General features: G+C 37.8%; 1 protein-coding gene across 1 annotated transcript in view; it reads left to right on the plus strand.

The window, feature by feature from the left end:
• Nucleotides 1–22,539, plus strand: part of LOC126094510 (unconventional myosin-IXa-like) — a 303,759-nt gene that overhangs the window by 166,454 nt on the left and 114,766 nt on the right. The window contains 6 exon segments of the mRNA XM_049908919.1: nt 923–1,141; nt 6,195–6,343; nt 6,422–6,526; nt 7,142–7,272; nt 13,965–14,108; nt 15,736–15,997. Coding sequence (XP_049764876.1) covers nt 923–1,141; nt 6,195–6,343; nt 6,422–6,526; nt 7,142–7,272; nt 13,965–14,108; nt 15,736–15,997 — 1,010 coding nt within the window.

Genomic DNA, 22,539 nt, shown 5'->3' on the forward strand with positions numbered 1-22,539 from the left:
GGGGTAGAATTTGTATGAGATCAAATTAAGCAACATTAGAAACAACAATAAAAAATGTGTGCTGACAGTAGCAGATGTTTGCCATGGGATATCATAAAGCAGATCTTGATAGAAGCATAGCATAATATATTGAAACACACCAAAAAGACATAATGAAAGGATGGAAGAATGATCATGAAGTTAAAAGTAATGGTGAGCATTTTATTTTTTTACTTATTGAGTTAACTTCTGGCCATTAGGCTACACAGATGACAGTTACTTAGATTCATAAACCAGTATCAATAGTGTGCATCTCTTGAAAGCATAGTTTGTTAAACAAGGTCTGTTCATACCTTATAGTTATTTCCTCTTGTTAGTTCAAGTGGGTTAATTAGTGATTGCATGGTATTTACCGTGTTGACCTACTTGGCATTTTGTTAGTGAGCATTCATCTTGCCTGTGATCCACCATTAAATATCCAAGTACAGTATCAGCATATGCATGACAGTCACTGCCATTCCTGCCACCATCATGACCCACCCTTTCGTTGATGAAGACAGTGACACCCAGATTTTGTTTTTCTTTGGAAAACTTGCATGATTGTAATGCTTGAGGTGTGACTTCTTGCGCGCAAGGTGTGAATGGTGCCCCCCCCCCCCCCCCCCCCCCCACCTCCCGCTACTGCCATCAGTTACATTATTTGTCAATCACACAACTATTTTAATCAAGCTATAGTGTCCTCATGAATAGCATTTAGAAATTTTTTTGCCAACTTGATTTAAATATCAAAACTGCTTTTGATCTTACAGTATAAAGTTTTAATACTTTTTCTTTTCTCGCTGGCAGACAGCAAAATAAAGAGCAAGTTATTTATTACTGAAAAGGTGTTATCATAAATACTACATTGCTTTTTTAATTAATTTTATTAATTAATTTTCTACAGTGTGCATGGAGGATGTACCTGGCACAGAGAACCCTTTGTCAACTTCGCAGTCAAGTTTCTGCAGCAATTGTAATACAAACAGCATGGCGCAGGTATCGTGCAATGAAATGGTATCGACGATTGCGGAAGGGGACAGTAGCTTTCCAAGCGTGTGCGCGTGCAAATTCACTTCGTATTCGCCTTAGGGCAGAGAAAGAGGAAAGAACTAGGCAAAGAGAGGTAGAGCATTTTTTTCACTGTTCAAAACAATGCTGGTTGTACTTTATTTTTGTTCATTGTATGTTATGTTGTTAGATTTATATTTCATTACATTGCCTTCTGAGCATTAATTGTATTTCAGTTTTTTGTGAATCTTCTATCATGACTATGGTTGTTTCTGTATTTTAAAATAGAAAATGAAATTAATGCTTTGCCTTGATCACTTATCTTTAGTTTTATCTGCATTAAGACTTTTAAAATGAAAATTCTAAATGTAATTCTATAATTGTTAAAGAAAAGTAGCACTGAATTGTAATGTAAAGAATATGAATGTGTAAAGGAAGGTAGAGACAGCTGATTTAGATTAAAAATACTGCACTGAAGACAGATAACACAATAAAGAGCATCAGGTAAATTACCAAGGCTATACGAAAGACTCAAAGCTAAAGACGAAGGCTATAAAAAGTGCTCAAACGTAAAGACAATATATGGAAAGGGAAAAGGAAGTCAATGAGATGGGAGTCATGATACTGCGACAAGAATTTGACAGATCACTGAGAGAGCTAAGTTCAAACAAAGGAGAATTCTTAAGAACTTTCATGCAACCAACCAGGATAAAACTATTGCACCTGATATGAAAAATACCCTCAGATTTTCAGTTGAATGTAATAATTTCAGTTCCACAGAAGGGAGTTGCTGAAGAGTATGAATATTACCAAACCATCAGTTTAATAAGGCATGGTTGCAAAATACTGACAGATTATTTGGAGTAGAATGGAAAGACTAGTAGAAGCCATAGTTTGGCATCAAGAGAAATGTAGGGACATGCAAGCCAATACTGACCGTGCAATTTGTTCATAGTAGACAGACTGAAGAAAAGCAAACCTATGCATACTGTATTTGTAGATTTAGAGATGGCTTTTGACAATGTTGGCTAGGAGGATACATTCTTCAAAATTCTAATCATACCTGGGATAAAGTACAGAGAGTGAAAGGATCTCTGTAACTTGTACAGGAACTAGAATACCGTAAAATAATTTAACATCTAATATATCAAACAATGGAAACACCAGGTAGTAATATCAACAATGTAGGAAAAGGCAGATCGCTATTTACTGTACAAAAGACACGTTCAGTTGCAAAAAGGCATGATTAAAAGACACTCACGTATAGCTTTCGACCACAGGCTTCATCAGTAAGGACACACACACACACACACACACACACACACACACACACACACACACACACACACCTCAGGCACACAAGATTGGCAACTCTAGCATCTGTGGTCGAAATGTCGAGATTCCGAACCTGAGATTGAGATGCTGGAGTTGATGCTTACGTGTGCGTGAGGTGTGCTTGCTTGCTTTGTGTGCGTGTGTGTTTATATTTACTTACTGATGAAGGCTGTGGCTGAAATCTATATGTGAGTATCTTTTAATCATGCCTGTTTGCAACTTGACGTGTTTTGTTTATGGTAATAGCAATCTGTCTTTTTTTACATTGTTAACATCTAATATAAATTTAACTGTTGGAAAATCTTCACTGAAGTGTTTATTTGTGATATAGCCTTACATGGAAGTGAAATGTGTATAGGCAAACAAGAATACAACCTTCTGAAATGTTGTTTAGCAGAAGAACGCAGAAAATTAGATGGGTTGGTCATGTAGCTACTAGTACTGAATCAAATTGGAGAGACTAGAGCATTATGGCATGAGTTGACCAAAAGGAGATATTGACTGATAGGACACATTGTGAGGTATCAAGGCATAGTCAGTTTGGCAATGGAGGCAAGTGTATGAGAAAAAAAATAATATAGGGAAACCAGTGGTTTACCACAGTATACATGCTCAACTGGATGTAGGTTACAGTAGTTATGTAGATATGAAGAGGCTTGCACTGGATAGATTAGCATTGAGAGCTGCATCAAACTATTCTTCAGATTGAAGGCCACAACAACCTTAGTATTTATTTTCATACATGCTTTTGGAGGGAAATTTTATTTACATAGTGGGTGGGTATAACACTGATATCACAGAAAGACAATTTCATTCATATGTTAGCTGCAACACACAAATAAGTCAAGAACAAATTTCAGGTAAAACGACAAAAGACCTCTGTTGACAGGAATATGGTTAATGGCTCTGAACTGCTGTGGCTGAAACTTTCAACTCAACTTACATGTTTGACAAACTTGGGGAATCATATTTGCATCACTGTTTATTTAGTCATGATCTTTTTTAATGGTAAAGTGATTTCTAGGTTGACAGTAGAGTGTTGTAAAAGAGAAATAATGGAAAAATAATCGTATGCTAAGGACATACGTGTGAGAGGGAAGCTTTTGAATTTTATGAGAGGACACTAAATATGACAGCTCATCTAACCTGATGGACCAAGCACAATGCGTTATCTGTTATTTGGAAGGAACACTAATCAACTGGGAACAGTATCTGAGGGGGGAATTATATTACATGGAAGATCAAAAGAAAGTTTTTGATCTGAGCAGTCTCACTGACAAACAAAAGAAAAGACTGTTCAGTAGATAATGGTAGACATTGGCATAAAAGAATCAAAATCATGTTCTTTGGCTGCATTTTGTACAGGTCACACAATAGAATCTAGAATTTATTTGTGTATAGAATAAGGCACTGCTTTTGTGGGTTGCCTTACTGTTGTCTTGCATCAGGCAGAGTAGAGTGTATGCAATATAATTTGAGCTGTAGCTGCATAGATGTCTCGCAGGGGAGACACCATAGTAATGGCGAGTGTTTCATTATTGAAAGCTTCCCTGATGTAGGGGAAGTTGTGCATTTCTCATTTCCCTCTAATAACGTAAATGTAATAAAATTACATACAATCACATTTGCGCTAATACGAAGTACTCTTCGCGCACCTGCTTTATGTGGACACTATGATGCCATACTATGCAAGACAGAGTACAAATAACAATACTGAAATGCTGTGGTTGACAACCAACAAGTAGCTTAGGTGATTACCCTTTGAAACAAAGTGACAGTCTGTCTCAGTGTGTAGGATGAGAATGTGTCTCCCGCACAGATACTCCTGTATGAGTTCTATGTTTGTTAATGTCAGGATGCCTCTAATTTCTTGCTGTAAGCCCTGCCTATAGTTACAGCTGTAGTTGCCTCGTACTACAATTGTATTGTTGTGCCCCATACTGTATCTGACTAGCCTATACAAACAGTCCTATGTATTTAATTGTGCTTCCTGCAGCTGTTCCTGTGCATTTCTCTTGCTGTAGCAGATTCTGTTTACCTTCCCTGTCCCCCAACCCCATTACTCAGAAAACATTTCTGTATTGTTTACTTTGATTTGCCTTCCTTTGTGATACAAATATATCATCCATTTTCATTTGAATATGTGCTTAACACATGTATCATTTCTGTTATGACATCAACCTTAAGTATCAAATCAGGTTTAGTTTGTTCAGTCATATAATCTGTGTACAAAGTGTGTTTTTTAACTAAGCACTGTTTTGAAGTAAAGATAAAACAAGTAGACTTTTCATAGCAACTTTATTTTTGTATAAAAGCCTGTGTGTTAGTCTACTGTTCTCCATCATTCCCCCCAGTGTTCTGCATGTTGGCATTTGTTTGTGAGTGTTTGAAATGCTACCTCTTATTGAGAATCCTGATGACTGTGAAATATGTGCTGAGATTCATTTTCTTACGGCAGAAGGTGCAAAAGCAACTGAAATTCATTGTCAGATCACTGAAGTGAATGAAGAAAACATTATGAGCGATGGGATGATAATGAAATGGTGCATGATGAGAAATAAAGTGGGTGACCTTCAGTCATTACTAACTATTTGGTACAGAAAGTTGACACGAAAATGTTGGAGAGAAAAGGTGCTTTGTGATTTTGACATTAAGTGATGAATTTCCTCACATGTTTAGAGGTATACCTTGTGCAGTTGTTACCTTATCAGGCAGCATATATCTGCAAGGATGATATTCAAAAGCTGGTTGTTTAATGTGTTAAGTGCCTTAATATTGGTGGGAGTTACGTAGAAATGTAGACTAGAGTGCAGGCTTTCATGTAAAAGTAAATCTGCTAAGAAAAATGTACCTGTTTAATTTTTTTACTTAAATAATACATCTTGTACTATTACATGGTATCACTTAAATCCTGTTTAAGTGAGTAGTCAATATTAATTCACTCCAGATATTATCTCTTATGTTTCATTGTGGAATACGAGAGGGTACAAGATTTCCCATGATTTTATCAGTAATAATTCTGATCAAAGTTAGTGTACTCATTGGAAACTCCCGTACTGTAGTAATATGTAAATGAACAAACATGACGAATTTTGTGTTGGTGATAAGTGGGACATACTCATCTTCTCGGTAATTAAAGTTATCTGTATTTGAAATCAGTGTTCGGTGGATTACTTTCTGTTTTTGTTCTATTTGTGTGTCTGAGGTATTTCTTTTGGACTTCATGGAGTGCTGAATGTTGTCAAATTGCACCTGATATCATCACAAGTGCAGCAAAGAAACCTCCGCACCGTCTGCTGTTCCAAGGAATATCTATGACCTGAATGTTTCACAGATAATAATGTCAATTACAGTGATGTTCATTTGATCACTTAAATGCTAGACCCAATACAAATCAGTCAGTGTATGTTAAGGGGAGATTAAATTAAGCATTTGTCTTCAAGTCGTTGGACTGCTAATTTAAAAGAAGTACTAATTAATGAATAACTAAGGAGTATTTGTTGTCAGTTCATCAATTTTTACTGAAAACAGAAGTGACTGACAGCCACGGATTCGTACAAGTACACAAACAAATGTCTTAGTTTTCCAATACCTATGCTGTGGCATCCAAATGACCTCAGTGAAGAAGTAGCTGACAATCAGAGTATAACCACACTACTATGTCCTGCGTATTTTGAATCCATTTTAATTTCTTCAGAAATTAGTGGTTCATATGATATGGTGATTGGTCTTTTATTTTATAGTGAAATTTTCTTTTACATATTCACAAAAGAACTACATTAAAGCTGTAGATATAACTTTGTTCTAGTAACCATAAATTTTACGGTATGTAGGAAAGTCGTGGACAGGCAGCTGCAGCAATAGCCACATCTGATGCCCATTCTACACAAAGTACAGATGAAGCTTTCCTTTCAAAAGAATCAAGCCAGGAAGAATTGGATGAGCGGCTTTCATGCGATAAGGAAGCTGTTGATTCAGAAGGGTAAGCTGAAGATTACTCCTAAGGGAAGGTATATGTTCCTAAATATATTTCTCATTGTCAAATTTCATGTTGTTTTAGAAGCAGTGGTATTCAAGAAGATAGTGAAAGTGAACCGAATGTCTTCCATCCTTCTAGTATCACTACACCATCGCAGCATGACAGCTCGGCCAAATCACAGCATAGGTAAAAACATCACTTACCTCATGTTAATGAGTCAAAAAATGGAAGCTACTGGAGGCATTTAGTGTATTTTAGCTTTTTTCCCTTCTTTTCTAATCTGTTCATAGAAGTAAGCTGTGCATAGTCTTTCTCATTTTAATAATATACATGATGTCTTCTTATAGAATTACCTAATAACAAATGCAATCTTCAGAGAAAATCAGAAATGTAATGACAAATTCACAAAAATATAGTTTGCACATATAATAAAAAATATTGTAAATAGAATATTGTTTAAATCAGAATGACAGCTTATTGAATAAAATTAGAGCTCACATTTTTTAAAAATTAATTATTGATGTAGTAGTGGGCTTCATCAGTAATTTTAAATTTAGTCTCTTTCTTTTGGTGATCGTGATGTTAGAAAGTCATATGTGAACAGTTTTCCAAATAATTCCTAAACATAATGTTTTATTTGCCTCAGAAGCCGAGAAAATGTCTTTTGTAAAAGTATGTGTACATAATTGGAAAATCATGAATTACTGTGAAATTGCATCACAGACTCAGTCATTGGTTACTGTCTAAATTTTTAAACAAAACTTAAACCACTGTCATAATACAGACAAAGAACTCTTGCAGGCAAGGGGAAAACAAGAAGACATCCATTGGTCTTGATGTGATACATCTGAAAAAGAAAATTTCTTTCAAACGAAACAAGGGACCAAAGACTGAAGCAGCTCAGAATGTACTTCAGGATGATAAAACTACAGGTGTGCGGAACTTCTCTCTTATTATTTGTGCTTATGTTTTAAATGTTTCCTTGTTTCTTGTGAAACTGTTAGTTTAGAACTACGGTATGAAATAGGATAGATTGCTACTTACCACATAGACGACGCACTGTAAAGCAGACAGGCACATAGTGTGTGGCCATAGAGTTGTCTCTGTGGGGTGAATAGCAGTGTATCCTGTGTCAGTTAGCCAGTTGATTAGTTAGTTACATGTTCTGTAGATCATTAGAACACTTCTTTTATCAAAGTGACGTGGAACAAGTCAGTTTACTAGATATATGTACATGATTAGCGTTAACATTAATGAACACATTATTATTTGTAGTCCTACTCATGCAGCTACACTTTATATAAAAATAGTGGCCTCAGGTTTGCAAGTAGAAATTTATCAATTGAATAGAAGTTTTCCAGGAGAAATGATTTTAAATTAGATTTAAAACTTGCTTCCCCTCCTGTCAGACAGTTTATGTTATCAGGCAATTGATCAAAAATTTTTGTTGCTTCATATTAAACACCTTTTTGAGCCACTGACAGCTTTAACAATGGGTGATAAAGTTCATTTTTCTCTCTATTGTTGTAGGTATGGACATCACTGTTCTTCTCAAATTGTGGTGGATTATTTGTGACGAATTTTATTAGCAAATATGCGTATTGTGATGGATGGTGCAGTTAAAAATGCCTTGCTCCTTTAGTAGTTACCTACTTGTTGTCCGTGGATGAATAGTGCTTGCTTTTGTGCAATCAATACTTCCTTTGTAAGTGATGAGTTAATGCAGAAAATTATCCCATATTGACATTATTGAGTGGAAATATCCACAATATCTCAGGAAGTCAATGCACTTGTTTCTAAGATTAGCAATTATATGAGGAGCAAAAGTAGCAGAACTTAAGTTTTGAGAAGCTGAATAATATGATTCTTCCAGTTCGAGTTTTCCATATGTGCACCCAAAAGTTTGGAATATTTTACCCTATTTACTGACTCCTACTCATGTGCTATGTCAGTTTCTGACAGGTAGCTCAATAATGCATCAAGTTTTCTCATAAACAGCTGAAAGTTTTCTAGAGGGTATCTGTAGCCTACTATGATTATCAGGGAAGTATGCTGCAGCAACTACTCACAAGCACATTTTTCTAGGTTCTGATCAACACAAAAACTGTATATTTCAATATTTTCGATTTTGTGCCCAGTTTTTTCATTGGTTGCAACTTCTCCTTTTTTCACATTAACTCTACACAAAAATGATGAAAGTCTGTAATCACTGATATTTAACTTCTCCATCCCTGTGGTTACATGGTGTTTGGAGAAGCACAGAACATTGTACCATCTTCAATGCATACATTAAGCTCATGTATCTTTGTTTTCAATCCTCTGCTGTTCTAATGAAACAAATTAATTTTATTTTTCTGGAAACTTTTACACATATTATGGTCTTTTACTGCTCTAATTTCTTTCAGTACTATTTGTTTGTAACATGACTCCAAGCTAAAAAATGTGCCCCTTTGATTCCAGTAATCACAGGGATTTTGTCTAGTGTGCTTGTGACCCCCCCCCCCCCCCCCTTTACACTTTGCAAGGTGCTCAGCTGGTCTTTAGTTTTTTTCTTACTCAGGTGCAGGCTGTGTTAATTGTATCCTAATCGCAGCAAGAGGCACGGCACAGATATGAGACTTTGTTTCAGTCAAAAGGAATTCACTCAGATCTTTGTTCAAGCAGCTAACAGCTGTGTTGGACAAGGGCTGTTCATGTCACTGCCAAACCTCAACAAATCCCACATGAGTGTGTTTTCCTCCAGATCACCTTTAATCTGTATTCTAAGTTGCTAATGAGGCTGTTCCCGCTCTTCCTCCTGTAAGTACCTTACCCTCACCATCAAAACCTCTGGTCAAGGCCCCTGTTCTCTTGTCACCAGGATAAGCCAATGTATCATATCTGTAACACTCTCTTGCCTGTGCCACGATAATACTAAATAAACTACCCTTCTTTGAAATTCTTAGATGTTCTCTGTCAATCCTGTGTGGTAAGTGTCTCATACCATGCAGAAATACTCCAGAAGAGGATGGAAAAGCATTATGTAAGCAGTCTGTATAGCAGTGTTGTTGAATCTCCTAAATGTTCTGTCAGTAAAACACAGTCTTTGTTTCGTTTCCCACAGTGTTACATGTATGTATAATGCTTATTTTCTAGTATGTAAAGATCACACACACACACACACACACACACACACACACACACACACAGACAGAGAGAGAGAGAGAGAGAGAGAGAGAGAGAGAGATTATTTTCTAGTATGTAAAGATCACACACACACACACACACACACACACACACACACACACACACACAGAGAGAGAGAGAGAGAGAGAGAGAGAGAGAGAGAGAGAGAGCATCTCAGCTGAGGTGGGTAGTAGGAGAGGCCCAGAGACAACAGTAATTAGTGAATGTGAGTTGTTCTTGTTTGAATATATATATATATATACCTAAAAACAAAGATGATGTGACTTACCAAATGAAAGTGCTGGCAGGTCGACAGACACACGAACGAACACAAACATACACACAAAATTCAAGCTTTCGCAACAAACTGTTGCCTCACCAGGAAAGAGGGAAGGAGAGGGAAAGACGAAAGGATGTGGGTTTTAAGGGAGAGGGTAAGGAGTCATTCCAGTCCCGGGAGCGGAAAGACTTACCTTAGGGGGAAAAAAGGACGGGTATACACTCGCGCACACACACACATATCCATCCACACATGTCTGCTTGTGTCTGTATATGTGTGGATGGATATGTGTGTGTGTGCGCGAGTGTATACCCGTCCTTTTTTCCCCCTAAGGTAAGTCTTTCCGCTCCCGGGACTGGAATGACTCCTTACACTCTCCCTTAAAACCCACATCCTTTCGTCTTTCCCTCTCCTTCCCTCTTTCCTGATGAGGCAACAGTTTGTTGCGAAAGCTTGAATTTTGTGTGTATGTTTGTGTTCGTTTGTGTGTCTGTCGACCTGCCAGCACTTTCATTTGGTAAGTCACATCATCTTTGTTTTTAGGTATATTTTTCCTTCGTGGAATGTTTCCTTCTATTATATATATATATATATATATATATATATATAATAAGAAAGATGATGAGACTTACCAAATATATATATATATATATATATATGTGTGTGTGTGTGTGTGTGTGTGTGTTCAATACAGAATTGGCAGACATGCTGCAATATACCTAAGTGCTGTTGGAATAATGTTTCTTTATTTTTCTTATAACAATTCCTTTTTTTGCTTATATGTCTATTTCCACATGCAACAAAATATTTCTGATTCGTAGGCAGTGTGGTATCAACTATAGAGATACACTCCTCATGTGAAACAATCTGAAGTAGGCAACCTTAACACTAAAGATTCAAGAGGCTAAAATTAGGCAAACTCACCACTGATATTAAATATATGCATAGAAGAGGATGTACGGAGATACCATCATTTGACCACTGCACACACATTCATATGGAAGCTATAGAAATAGGCATCCCTGGCACAGATACATGAGAGACTCAAACACGTTTTACTTAACACAACCCAGTACATTATCTTGGGTGGCAAGTGTTTGTCAGAGGCAAAGGTATCAAGTGCGCACAGGGAAGAATGAGAGGATTGCTCGTTTTCTATATGCATAAGGATCTGATGGATAGGGTGAACAGCAATCTCCGATTGTTTTCTGATGACACTGTAGTATACAGGAAAGTGTCAGAGTGACTGTAGGGGGATTCAAGATGACTTAACAGAATATCAATTTGCTTTGATGAATGGCAGCTTGAAAAAATGTAAATTAAAATGAGTGGGAAAAACAATCTTGTAATATTGGAACATAGTATTAGTGATATGCATCTAGATATATAAAATTTTTAGGTGTAAGGTTGCAAAACAACATGAAATGGGACAAGTGCACAAGTTTGGTTGCAGGGAAGGCAACTGCTCAACTTTGGTTTATTGGTGGAATTAGAGGAGAGTGTTGCTCTGAAGAAGACCACATAAAAACATTTGTGCAACTCATTCTTGAGTACTGCTCTTTTTTGGTCTCTCCAACAGGTCAGATTAAAGAAAGCGATCGAAGCAATTCAGAGGCATGCTGCTAGTGTTTCCGGTAGGTTCAATCAACAGGTGAGAATCACGGAGATGCTCCATGAACTCAAATGGAATCCTTGGAGCAAAGGCTACATTTTTTTCAGGAAATGCTATTGAGAAAAAGAGATCCGTCATTTGCGGCTTACTGCAGAATGATCTCTCTTAAGGATCATGAAGGAGAGATGAGAGAAACCAAAACTTGTGTGGAACAGGTATGGGAATGACTAACAGTGATACAGGATACCCTCTGCCATGCATGATGTGATGGCTTACAGAGTAATCATGTAGATGTAGAAGAGAGAGTAAGGTAAGTGAAGGAGTAGCTAAATGTGGGAGTTATTTTTCATGGACACGAAATTAGTGTGATATGATTTGCTGATGATTTAGCAATAATTGTCGATAGTGAGTGGGAACTGAATAGTGTGTAATGAAATGGATTATGTAGTAGCTGATGGCCTTGATTTGTAGATAAACAAAATTAAAATTAAGCTTATGGAGTGTGCAACAGATGGACATTCACAACAAGTGTACATTCGGGATGGTTAAATGTTAAACTTGGACAAGAGGCTCTTCAAATACGAAGTTAGTGGGCTTTCTACAAGAAAGAAACAGATCCTGACATTCAAAAATAAAAACTTTGAAATCAGAAAACAGATTCATGAAAAGCTATGTTTGGGGCACTGTATGAGTGTCAAATAAGATCAATGAGGAAGACAGAAATAAAAAAATTAAGTCACCTTTGAAATGAAGTGGTACAGAAGAGTGTTAAAGATCAAATGGATTGATTACTAAGTAATGAAGCAAATGAAAGAGAAAGTCTACTAAACACCAATTAAAACAAAGAGAAATTGCATAAGCTAAATGCCGAGCAGTTTCCTTTGCAAAGGTCGCAGTTGACGTCCTTTCCCTGTATGTCCTCATTTTGAGCTTTTGATTTGTGTTGGGTGACTTTGTTGTCACCAGAATGTTAAATCATACTATTCCTTTTTCTCCCTCCTTCAGTGAAAATGGGTTCATTAACAGATGCAACCCACATTTGTTTGTTGGTAACTACATTTTGCTTTGAGAAATTACTGATAGTCCTTTTTTAAGTAAAGGTTATTAATTGCTCATTTTCTTTCACTCAACTAAATCATCCAAATATTGATATAATCTTACAGATCTTAGATTAACACTATTATGTGCCCTCGATTTTCTTATTATGAGGGCGGATCAAATATAGATGTGATTTTATTTTTTATTTAAATTCATTTATTGAAAAACTCAAGGCAATTATAATTTATTTTTCCACATAGACTCCTGCTTTGGAAATGCATTTGTCACAGCATATGGGCAGCTTTTTGATGCCCTCATCATAAAAAGAACTGGGTCATGTGACCAGCCAGTAGTGCACGAAGTCTTCCACACTCTCGTCATCTTCAAATTGTCGACCTTCTAGAGCTTCTTTAAATGGTCCAAATAAATTGAAATCACAGGGCGATAAGTCCAGGCTGTAAGGAGGATGATCAAGTGTAGTCCAGTGCATTTCCTGTAGTTCGGAGACAGACAGAGCTGCAGTATGGGGTCACGCATTGTCGTGGAGGAGGATGATCTGTTGAATCAATTTCTCTCGTGTTTTGCGGCAATATGCAACTCTTGCCTTATTCAATAATTTACAGTAATAAGCAGCATTGATTGTACATCGCTCATGCAAAAAATCAATCAGCAAAATGCCTCGCTGATAAAAAAAAGGGTTGAAAGAACCTTGCCAGCTAACAGTTGAGTTTTGACTTTCACTGGTGCTGCCTCTCCTTTCCTCCGCCACTCCTTACTGGCTTGTTTGGATTCTGAAGTGTTGTGTTGAACCCATGTTTTGTCTCAGTTGACGACCCGACTCAAAAATGCATCACCTTCTTCCGCAAACCTTGCTGTAAGCATCTGACAGACTGCCAAACGTCACAACTTAGGTATTTGGTCAAAAGTTTAGGTATCTGGAACACGCTTCACGAAACTGTAGATTGTTTGTGATGCTTGCTCAGTTTCTGATAGTATCACCTGTTGATCCTCCTCAGTAATGTCTTTAATCACATGAATGTTTCTGTCTGTAATGCTTGTCCGAAGACGGCGATCATGTTGCTAATTTTCCACACGTTCTTGTCCTTCCTTGACCTTTTTATGACAGGCAAAAACACGTGTCCTTGATAGTGTTTTATCACCGAACTGTGCAGTCAATCATGGCAAATTTCCGCTGCTGTAACTCCTTCACAAGCAAGAAATTTGATAATCATGCGTTGCTCAATGGAGGGGTGCACCTGTTGCTCAGACATCATGAGCATTACTGACGAAATGGCCGGAAATATCTTAACAGTAATCTCTCCTTACTTCTAACGGTCCCCCTAAGCATAGCAGAAGTGCGGGGCTAGTCCTACCAACTGTTGATGTTCAGGAACAAAAATCTCATTTATATTTGATCCTCCCCTCATATGCCATTTCCATACAATGTGGAAAAAATGTTAGCGATATTTAAGGATGTAAATTTGGTCACTGACTAGCCACATTATCTCATTGTTGGTGTTGTGTTTTAGCAGGTATACGAAAAGGAAGTAGCAGCGACAGTCTGTCTTCACAACGAAGCATTGATTCACAGAGGAGTAGTGAGTCATCTATGAGTAATATTTCTGTTGATGTTACTCACGAGAGGTTAAGACGACAGAAATACCCTTTTAATTGTAAGTACTGTTTATTTGACTCCTTTTATTTACTTTTACTTAAATTTACTGAATTTATGCATTTATTTAATTTGGCAAGATTAGTGTGTTAGCAGGCTGGCAGGCTGCCTTTTACATCTAAACAGACATCCTTGGCAAGTTAATGTTACAATATGTGTCAGATACAAACAGTACACAATAATACAATAAAGAATAGAGGGTTCTCTCTCTCTCTCTCTCTCTCTCTCTCTCTCTCTCTCACACACACACACACACACACACACACACACACACACACACCTACAGTGTCCTAGCTCTGCAGTCTGCAAGTAATAAATGGGGAAGCTCCTTTGTAGCTGCTTAGCGGTGGTGATTGGGGAATCTGGAGTATATGTGGATATTGTAAGGCAGATCTGTTGGTCAACTAATTTTCCAAGTCAGTCAGAGAAAGAGCCACATGTGAAAACAGTCAAATGTCATGTACAAACTCCACTCAGCTTCCTGCGTAGCTTTTTATGGGGTAATGCCCACTGATGAACTAACCATTGAAATGAAATGACTGTAGCCAAGAGCAGAGTTGAGGATGTGCCAAAGCATCTACATCTACATCCATATGCCGCAAACCACTGTGAAGTGCGTGGCAGGGGATACATCCTAGGGTACCAATTACTAGGGTTTTTTCCCATTCCAGTCACATATTGAATGCAGGAAGAATGATTGTTTAATGGCATGCTTGTCCTCACAATCCGTACAGGAGCAATATGAAGCAGTTTGTACTATATTCCTAAAGGCATCATTTAAAGCTGGTTCTTGAAACTTTATAAGTAGGTTTTCTTGGAGTTGTTTATGTAAAACCTTCAAGAGTATGCTATTAGTTTTTTTCAACATATCTGTTGTTCTCCCATGAATCAAATAAACCTGTGGCCAATTGTGCTGCCCTTCTCTGCATACATCCAATATCCCCTCTTAGTCTTATTTCATACGTGTTCCACAAACTAGAGAAATATTGTAGGATCCGCCATGTGGATGATTTGTAAGTAATCTGTATTGTGGACTGATTGCATTTCCCCAGAATTCTACCAATAAACCGAAGGCTGCCACCTGCTTTACCCACAATTGGGCCTGTCTGATCATTATATTTCAAACCCGTACAAAGTGTTACACCCAGGTATTGGTATGAGTTAACAGATTCCAACCATGACTCACTGATATATAGCTACTTGGTTTTTTTTCATTTTATGAAGAGCACAGTTTTGCATTTGTAGTGTTTCTAGTATGGACAGTTCGGGTGTTTCTGTCATACAGTTTGCCTGTGCCTACTTTTTTATGATTATATCAAATAACTAAATAACTGCAGCAACATTGTAATTTTTAAGAAGGGGAGAAAAAGAAACCCACCAGAAATTAATCACATTGCATTGAATATAAGGTATGTTACCTCCATGCTACATTCATATAACTATTTCTAAAATTAGGTATAGCAGGATGGGTTTGGGGGGGGGGGGGGGGGGGAAGAGAGAGAGAGAGAGAGAGAGAGAGAGAGAGTACAAACAGAACCAAATTGGATGCATGTATTGTTCTATCATTTAGTTTTATAAGTGTAAGAATAAATTGTATTAAACGTTTTTGTATGTGATTACTGTTTCAGTAAATAAAATAACGGAGAGGAGGGAAAGTAGCGGGATGACAGGTCCACACAGTGATGGAGAAGTGGATGAAACTGTCACACGATCTGCACCTCCCATTGTGCAAACAACAGCCCTGAGTCCCTTCCCAGCACCAGTTCAAGCACCAGAACCTGATCCTGTATGGAGACGGCGTGAAGATGTTCCGTCACCATATTCCGTTCCTGGGAAGTCTCCTCTACAAAATGATGGCCATAAGAGTATACCTGTCCATAAACCAGTCAGGTAAAGTGTAAATAGTCATATTGTGGTGCAGTTCTTGTTGCGTCCGTTCTTGCTACGAAAATGGGATGAGAAGTTCCGCCTTATGCGAGACACCTTTTTTGTTTTGTTTCACCCATACATGTTTCAGCACTTTTGTGCTATCGTCAGTGGATTTAATTTTTATTTTTAACTGTAAAATTGTTACATATTAACATTTGTGTTGTTTATAAAATTATATCAAAGTTCCATTTATAGCATAAGTGGCGAAAAGTGGATGTAAGCATTGGTTTAACATACCTTACATGATAGGTTAAGAAGTAAGCCTATTTACTTCACCAACAACAAAGGAGAACACACCACAACTTCAGAACTGTAAGTTACACACAAAAAATGTGGTACAGACTCATTTCCGTTCATAAATGGATAACGAACAGAAAAAATAAATTACGTTTTTCTGTTTGCAGATGACAAGTTGTATATTGTGTAGAAGAATAGCTACCAATATAAATGGACAATAACATCATGTAATGTATGTTAACTAATGCTTACATTCACATTTTGCCACTTAAGCTATAAATGGAACTTTGACATAATGTTATAAACAACACAAATGTTATGTAACAACAATTTTACAGTTAAAAATAAAAATTAAACCCACTGACAATAGGACAAAAGTGCTGAAACATGTATGGGTGAAACAAAACAAAAAAGTTGTCTTGCATAAGGTGGAGCTTCTCATCCCAAAGTGTCAGTAACATAAAAACAGAATTAAGTAAACTTTCTTGCACTTTTCACTTACAATTAAATTGATCTATGTCATCCTTGCAATGTATCTATTTAGGTAATTTGATGTTTGCAGAAATATTGAGTGAAAATCGTTGTTTGTAGATGTGTGGAAGTGTGTAACACACTTGCAGATGTGCTAATCAGAGGAAACAGAACACATACTGTGATAGTTTTACTGTAGTTGAGTCGACATTCGGAGATCACTGACAGTTACAGTGGACTGGGTGTGGTAGCTTTGTGCGCCTACCTTAACCAATAATTTAACATTATTTTGTAAATGTCTCAATGGCAATGCCTCAGTGTTGTCACAGCTGTATAGATGATGAGGTCCCATACTCCAAGGAGCGTAGGAAACATTGTGGGAGACCCGCACCGCCGACTAGGCAAGGCCGTAGCATAGGTGGTTTGCCATTGCCTTCCTCGGACCGTAATGGTGATGGATGATGATGATGATGATGATGATGGAGACTACACAACAACACCCAGTCATCTCAAGGGAGGGAAAATCCCTGACCTTGCCGGGAATCGAACCCGGGACCCCGTGCGCAGGAAGCAAGAACACTTCCACAAGACCATGATTTGCAGACAGCTATATAGAATATTACGGTTTTTGCCTGCAGCTGTTGGCGCTATGCTGCTGAAAGATGGCAAAATGCTGCTACCTGTTGAGGGTCCTCTTACGACGATTAGACCAGTCTGGACCCAGTACTGTATTATGCCTTTTTAGATGCCGACTACCAGTGTTGAATGAATTGAACAACTCGTGGGGGAAAAAAGTTTTCTGAGCCGGAAAAGATATGATAATTTCTGCTATTAATTAATCAAAATTGTAAGGAAGAATGTAATAAAGATTATATTAGTAGTAGTTGTTATTTTGCCTGATGGTGAAAATGAACCATTTCAGAAGGTATATATAATGCCTGGAAAATTCACAGCTATGTCAGTCCTGGTTTGATTTAGCACTCCTCCATGGCTATATGCAGTGTTATTGACAGAGAAAGACAATTCTTCAAGGCAAGTGTTCAAAGCAACAGACTACCAGAAGTGACTGAATTTGTTAGGTGTTAAACTTGAATGTTGGTTCCAGCTGTCTGTGTCAGGAATTGCATAGGTATGAACTGCAAGCAATTACACCTCAGTTGTGGTTATGTCTTCCGGTGGAGCAAGATGAGTAATATAGAAAATTTGCCACCATGTACAGTGATGAGAATTGTTAATTTGGCAATGTATTGCAGTAGATAAGAGATTTTAATAAAATATAAAAATAGGATTTGTAATGAAAGTAGCCTACTGAGAAAATAAGGTATTTTATATTTCGTTCATTGTGAATTGGTATTGTAATAGTTATGTAAAAATATCACTCTGTAGTTAATAATGTTGATGGAAGGAAAAGAATATTAATGTTTGATTTCCTGTTGACAGTAAGATCACTTGAGGCTAAGCACATGTTCAAATGATGAAAGGTTGTAGAATGAAACTAGCGAGGTACTTCTTGAAGATACCATCCCATATTTGCCTTGAATGATTTAGGGAAACCATGGAAAATCTAAATGTGGATGGCCAGATAGGGATTTGAACTGCTGTCCTTCCGAATGCAAATCCAATGTCTTTTCGCCGTGCCTCACACGGTGAATAACATTGATTTTGCACTATTGTGTTTTAAAAGTGGATAGGTTTTCAGTAGTAATTTACATTAAGAAAGCTATTTGACCACAGAAAAATTAGCAAGATTTTGGAAGTGGTAGAATAATGTAAGTATGAAGCTTATAAATTATGAATTATAATTTCATACTAGCTCAAAACCCTTAAACAGACGTTTTGTAGGACTGGTGAACAAACTGAATTAAAAGGTAAGATAATGCATTAGAAGAAAAGACATTTGTAAGCATCTGTTAGATTAAGAGTAAATGTTTAAATGAAAGAGGACTGAAAAGAAAAGGAAATTGTTTGAGTTCACAGGTAAGGGAAAACTAAAGAAATACACATTACAAATGGTGTGAATGATGAGTGCTTACTGAAAAAAGTGTGAAAAATTGCTTCAGAAATGGGCACTGAAGAAATGAATGTCTTAGGTTAGAAAGTATATGTTAAGTAAACAAAAGGGAAAAAAAAAGAAGAGAAATGACATTTTGCTTGTAATAGTCAGGCATCATTGTGGATACTGTTGTAATGAGTTGTGATGTTGCTATGTGTTAGGGGATACATACAACTGAAATATGCAGTAATCACACTAATTTATGGAACTGCAGGGCTTCTATAAAGACTTCTCCATGGGGAAAGCAGTGCATGATCTCTCAAACTTTATACATACAACTGAAATACGCAGTAATCACACTAATATATGGAAGTGCAGGGTAAGACTTCTGTATGGGGAAACCAGTGCATGGTCTCACAAACACTGCCTTGGCAGAACTACACAACAAAAGTATAATATTAACATTATATATGATCTAGTGGAGACTTTCAATAGTGTGAATAAAACCAGTGCATGGTCTCACAAACACTGCCTTGGCAGAACTACACAACAAAAGTGTCATATTAACATTATATATGATCTAGTGAAGACTTTCAATAGTGTGAATAGTAAAATCTAGTAGGGAAACTAGAATAGTCTGGTGTTAGAGGATTACCTTTGCATAGATGGAGTCGTATCTTAACAGTAGAAAATGAAAGATCGTATGAATAAATGATAATTATAAGACTAAATGTGGAGCAGTAAAAAATTAAATGTGATGCTCTGCAAAGTTCGGTGGTTGCCCTGCATCTGTTCTTGATCTAAATAAATAATTTGTCAGGGTCTCTGGAAGACATCTCAAAAACTGTGAATTTTGCTGGAGACACAAGGACCCAAATATAGTCACACCACATACAGTTACGAGAATAACAGGACAGGCTCACCACTGAATCACAGGAGACAGCTGGGGTTCAGAATAGAGTTTTAGATTCTTTTGCAAAAATTTGTAACAGGTTCCCAGCAGACAATGAGCATCCCTAGATATTTAAAATGCTTTGTTTGGAGTTTTATATGAAACAGTAGTTGTGTAGTGTAAGAGGAAGAGCAGTGACTTTTTTCCAAAGTAGCTGCTTTTCTCCACTTGTACAAATGCATATATAATCTAGAAATAAATCCCAGAATTACCATTGTGAGAAGTTTACGAATAGTCAACATCTGTTGTTAGTATACTTCACACAAGTAGCATGCAGTTGCTGTTTCTGCAGGTTAACGTGTAACTTGACACATTACACGTCTCACAGAACACAATGTTAAATTCCTCTCTCTTTGTCTGAACAGGCTCAGAAGGCCTAAAGTACCGACTGACCTCCATGTCATCGTCATCTGATAAGTGTCACTAGATGCGGAAATGGAGGTACGTGTGGTCAGAACATCGCTCTCCCAGCCATTGTCAGTTTTTGCGACCAGAGCTGCTACTTCTCAGTCAATTAGCTCCTCAATTAGCCCCACAAGGGCTGAGTGCACCCCGGGCGCAGCAGTGCTTGGCAGACCCGTTCGGTCACCCCCCGAGTGCTAACCGAGCCTGAGAGCACTTAACTTTCGTGTTACTAGGCAAGGCTGTTGGCAGAATGTGACGTTAGAATGAATGAAAAAAAGTGAGGCAAGAGTGAAATTATGATATCTGGAGGATGGGAAAAACAGAAAATCACAAGAAAATATTTGACATTAATATTTTTTAGATTTACAATGATGATCTAAAACATTCTGACCACCTGCTTAATAGCATGTTGATCTAATTTTGAGACACAATACAACAGCAAGTCCTCGGTAAGTTTCTGGAGGTATGACCAGACATCTAAGCACAGATTACACGGTTCCTGTAGATTATTGGCCAGAGGTCTATGGGTTCAGAACTGTCACCTGATAGCATCACGTGTCTGTTCCATTGGGCTCAGATCAGGTGAATTTGATGGCCTAAGCATCAACACTAGTTAACTATCGTGCCCCTCAGACCACTGTAGCACAGATAGTTACCCTGTCGGAACATGCCAGTGGTGTTCGGGAAGGCATTAAACATAAAGTGATGCATTTGGTCCACAATAATGTTCACATAGTCCACAGCTGTCATGGTGCCTTTGATTCTTACCGTAGGTCCCATGGAAGCCGAAGTGAATGTCCCCCATACCATAGTATTGCCCAAACCAGCAGCATCCATGGCAAAGTGATTAATTTGAGCAGCTATTCACCTGGATAATGGCATATTTGGACACAACCATAGACATGGTGTAACAAGAAATGAGATTCATCTGAACAATGAACAAGTTCACTCTCGATGATTCCTTATTCACTGAAATTGTAATTGTCAATGTTGTTGGTTAAGCATTGGGACATGTAGTAGTCGTATGCTCCAGAGCTCCACATTATACCATGTGCGCTGTTTCGTGTGTTTCGAAGCACCTCTGCCTGCACCAGTATTGAACTCTTTATCATCTGATCTGCCACATATTGCTGCCTGTGCTGTTCTACAAAGCAGGCAGTCCTCTGGCCTCCATGTTATGTAATGAGGCCTGGACATCCAACACCTTGTGACCTACTCATGGTTGCACTGTCTTACAACAACAGGGTGTGCACGCCCTGGGACAACTGGAAAATCTGGGAAAAATGCAAGAATTTTTTCATCGGGGTGAAAACCCGGGAATTTTTTGTAATTCTGGGAATTTTTCATTGTTTTAGCTATCAGTTAAATTTTTGTAACTTTGACTGGTAAGAAGTGATACTCTTAACAAAGAATGTTACTGTATCCTGCTACTGGAGAATAATACTGCAACAATAAAACATAAATGGGGGGGGGGAGACAAAATAAAACTGTAATTACAAAGGAAATGCGCCACTTACAACAACAAAACACCATGTGCGTACAAGCGTCTACAAACAGCAAAAAATTTCGAAGGCCTTAGAGCGAAGACTGTACAGTGCTTCGTAACAATAAATTGCTTTCTATGAGTGTGACGTCACAACTGTTTACAGTAAGTTCATTTGAGCAGTTGCCAGCAGGCTCAAGTGCACCCACAATTGACTCGCATATGTGCAGTACCTTCTCCCGCTTCCGACTACTTGAAGTGTGGCTGTTAGCTGTATCTGCAGTAGCAGCAAGCAGCCAGATGCTAACGAGAAAAATTTTTCTGGCACACCCTAACTGCCAGATTCATGCATGCGCAGAGTTGTCAGAGTTGTAGTGGGGAGGGGGTAGTCTCCACGTGACCTGTGTTTACATTAAGTGATTTCACTGTTTCCTCTTCGTGTACAGCTCCCACGTCAAATGAAAACAAAATGGATTTCTGTGTCGGAGAGCTATCAAGTGAATTAAAATACATTCACAATGGAGAAGAAATAAAAACTTTGAGGTTCGCCGATGACATTGTAATTCTGTCAGAGACAGCAAAGGACTTGGAAGAGCAGTTGAATGGAATGGACAGTGTCTTGAAAGGAGGATATAAGATGAACATCAACAACAGCAAAACGAGGATAATGGAATGTAGTCGAATTAAGTCGGGTGATGCTGAGGGAATTAGATTAGGAAATGAGGCACTTAAAGTAGTAAAGGAGTTTTGCTATTTGGGGAGCAAAATAACTGATGATGGTCGAAGTAGAGAGGATATAAAATGTAGACTGGCAATGGCAAGGAAAGCGTTTCTGAAGAAGAGAAATTTGTTAACATCGAGTATAGATTTAAGAGTCAGGAAGTCGTTTTTGAAAGTATTTGTATGGAGTGTAGCCATGTATGGAAGTGAAACATGGACGATAAATAGTTTGGACAAGAAGA

Source organism: Schistocerca cancellata, chromosome 8 (genome assembly GCF_023864275.1).
Source record: "Schistocerca cancellata isolate TAMUIC-IGC-003103 chromosome 8, iqSchCanc2.1, whole genome shotgun sequence".
NCBI classification, from domain to species: Eukaryota; Metazoa; Arthropoda; class Insecta; order Orthoptera; family Acrididae; genus Schistocerca; species Schistocerca cancellata.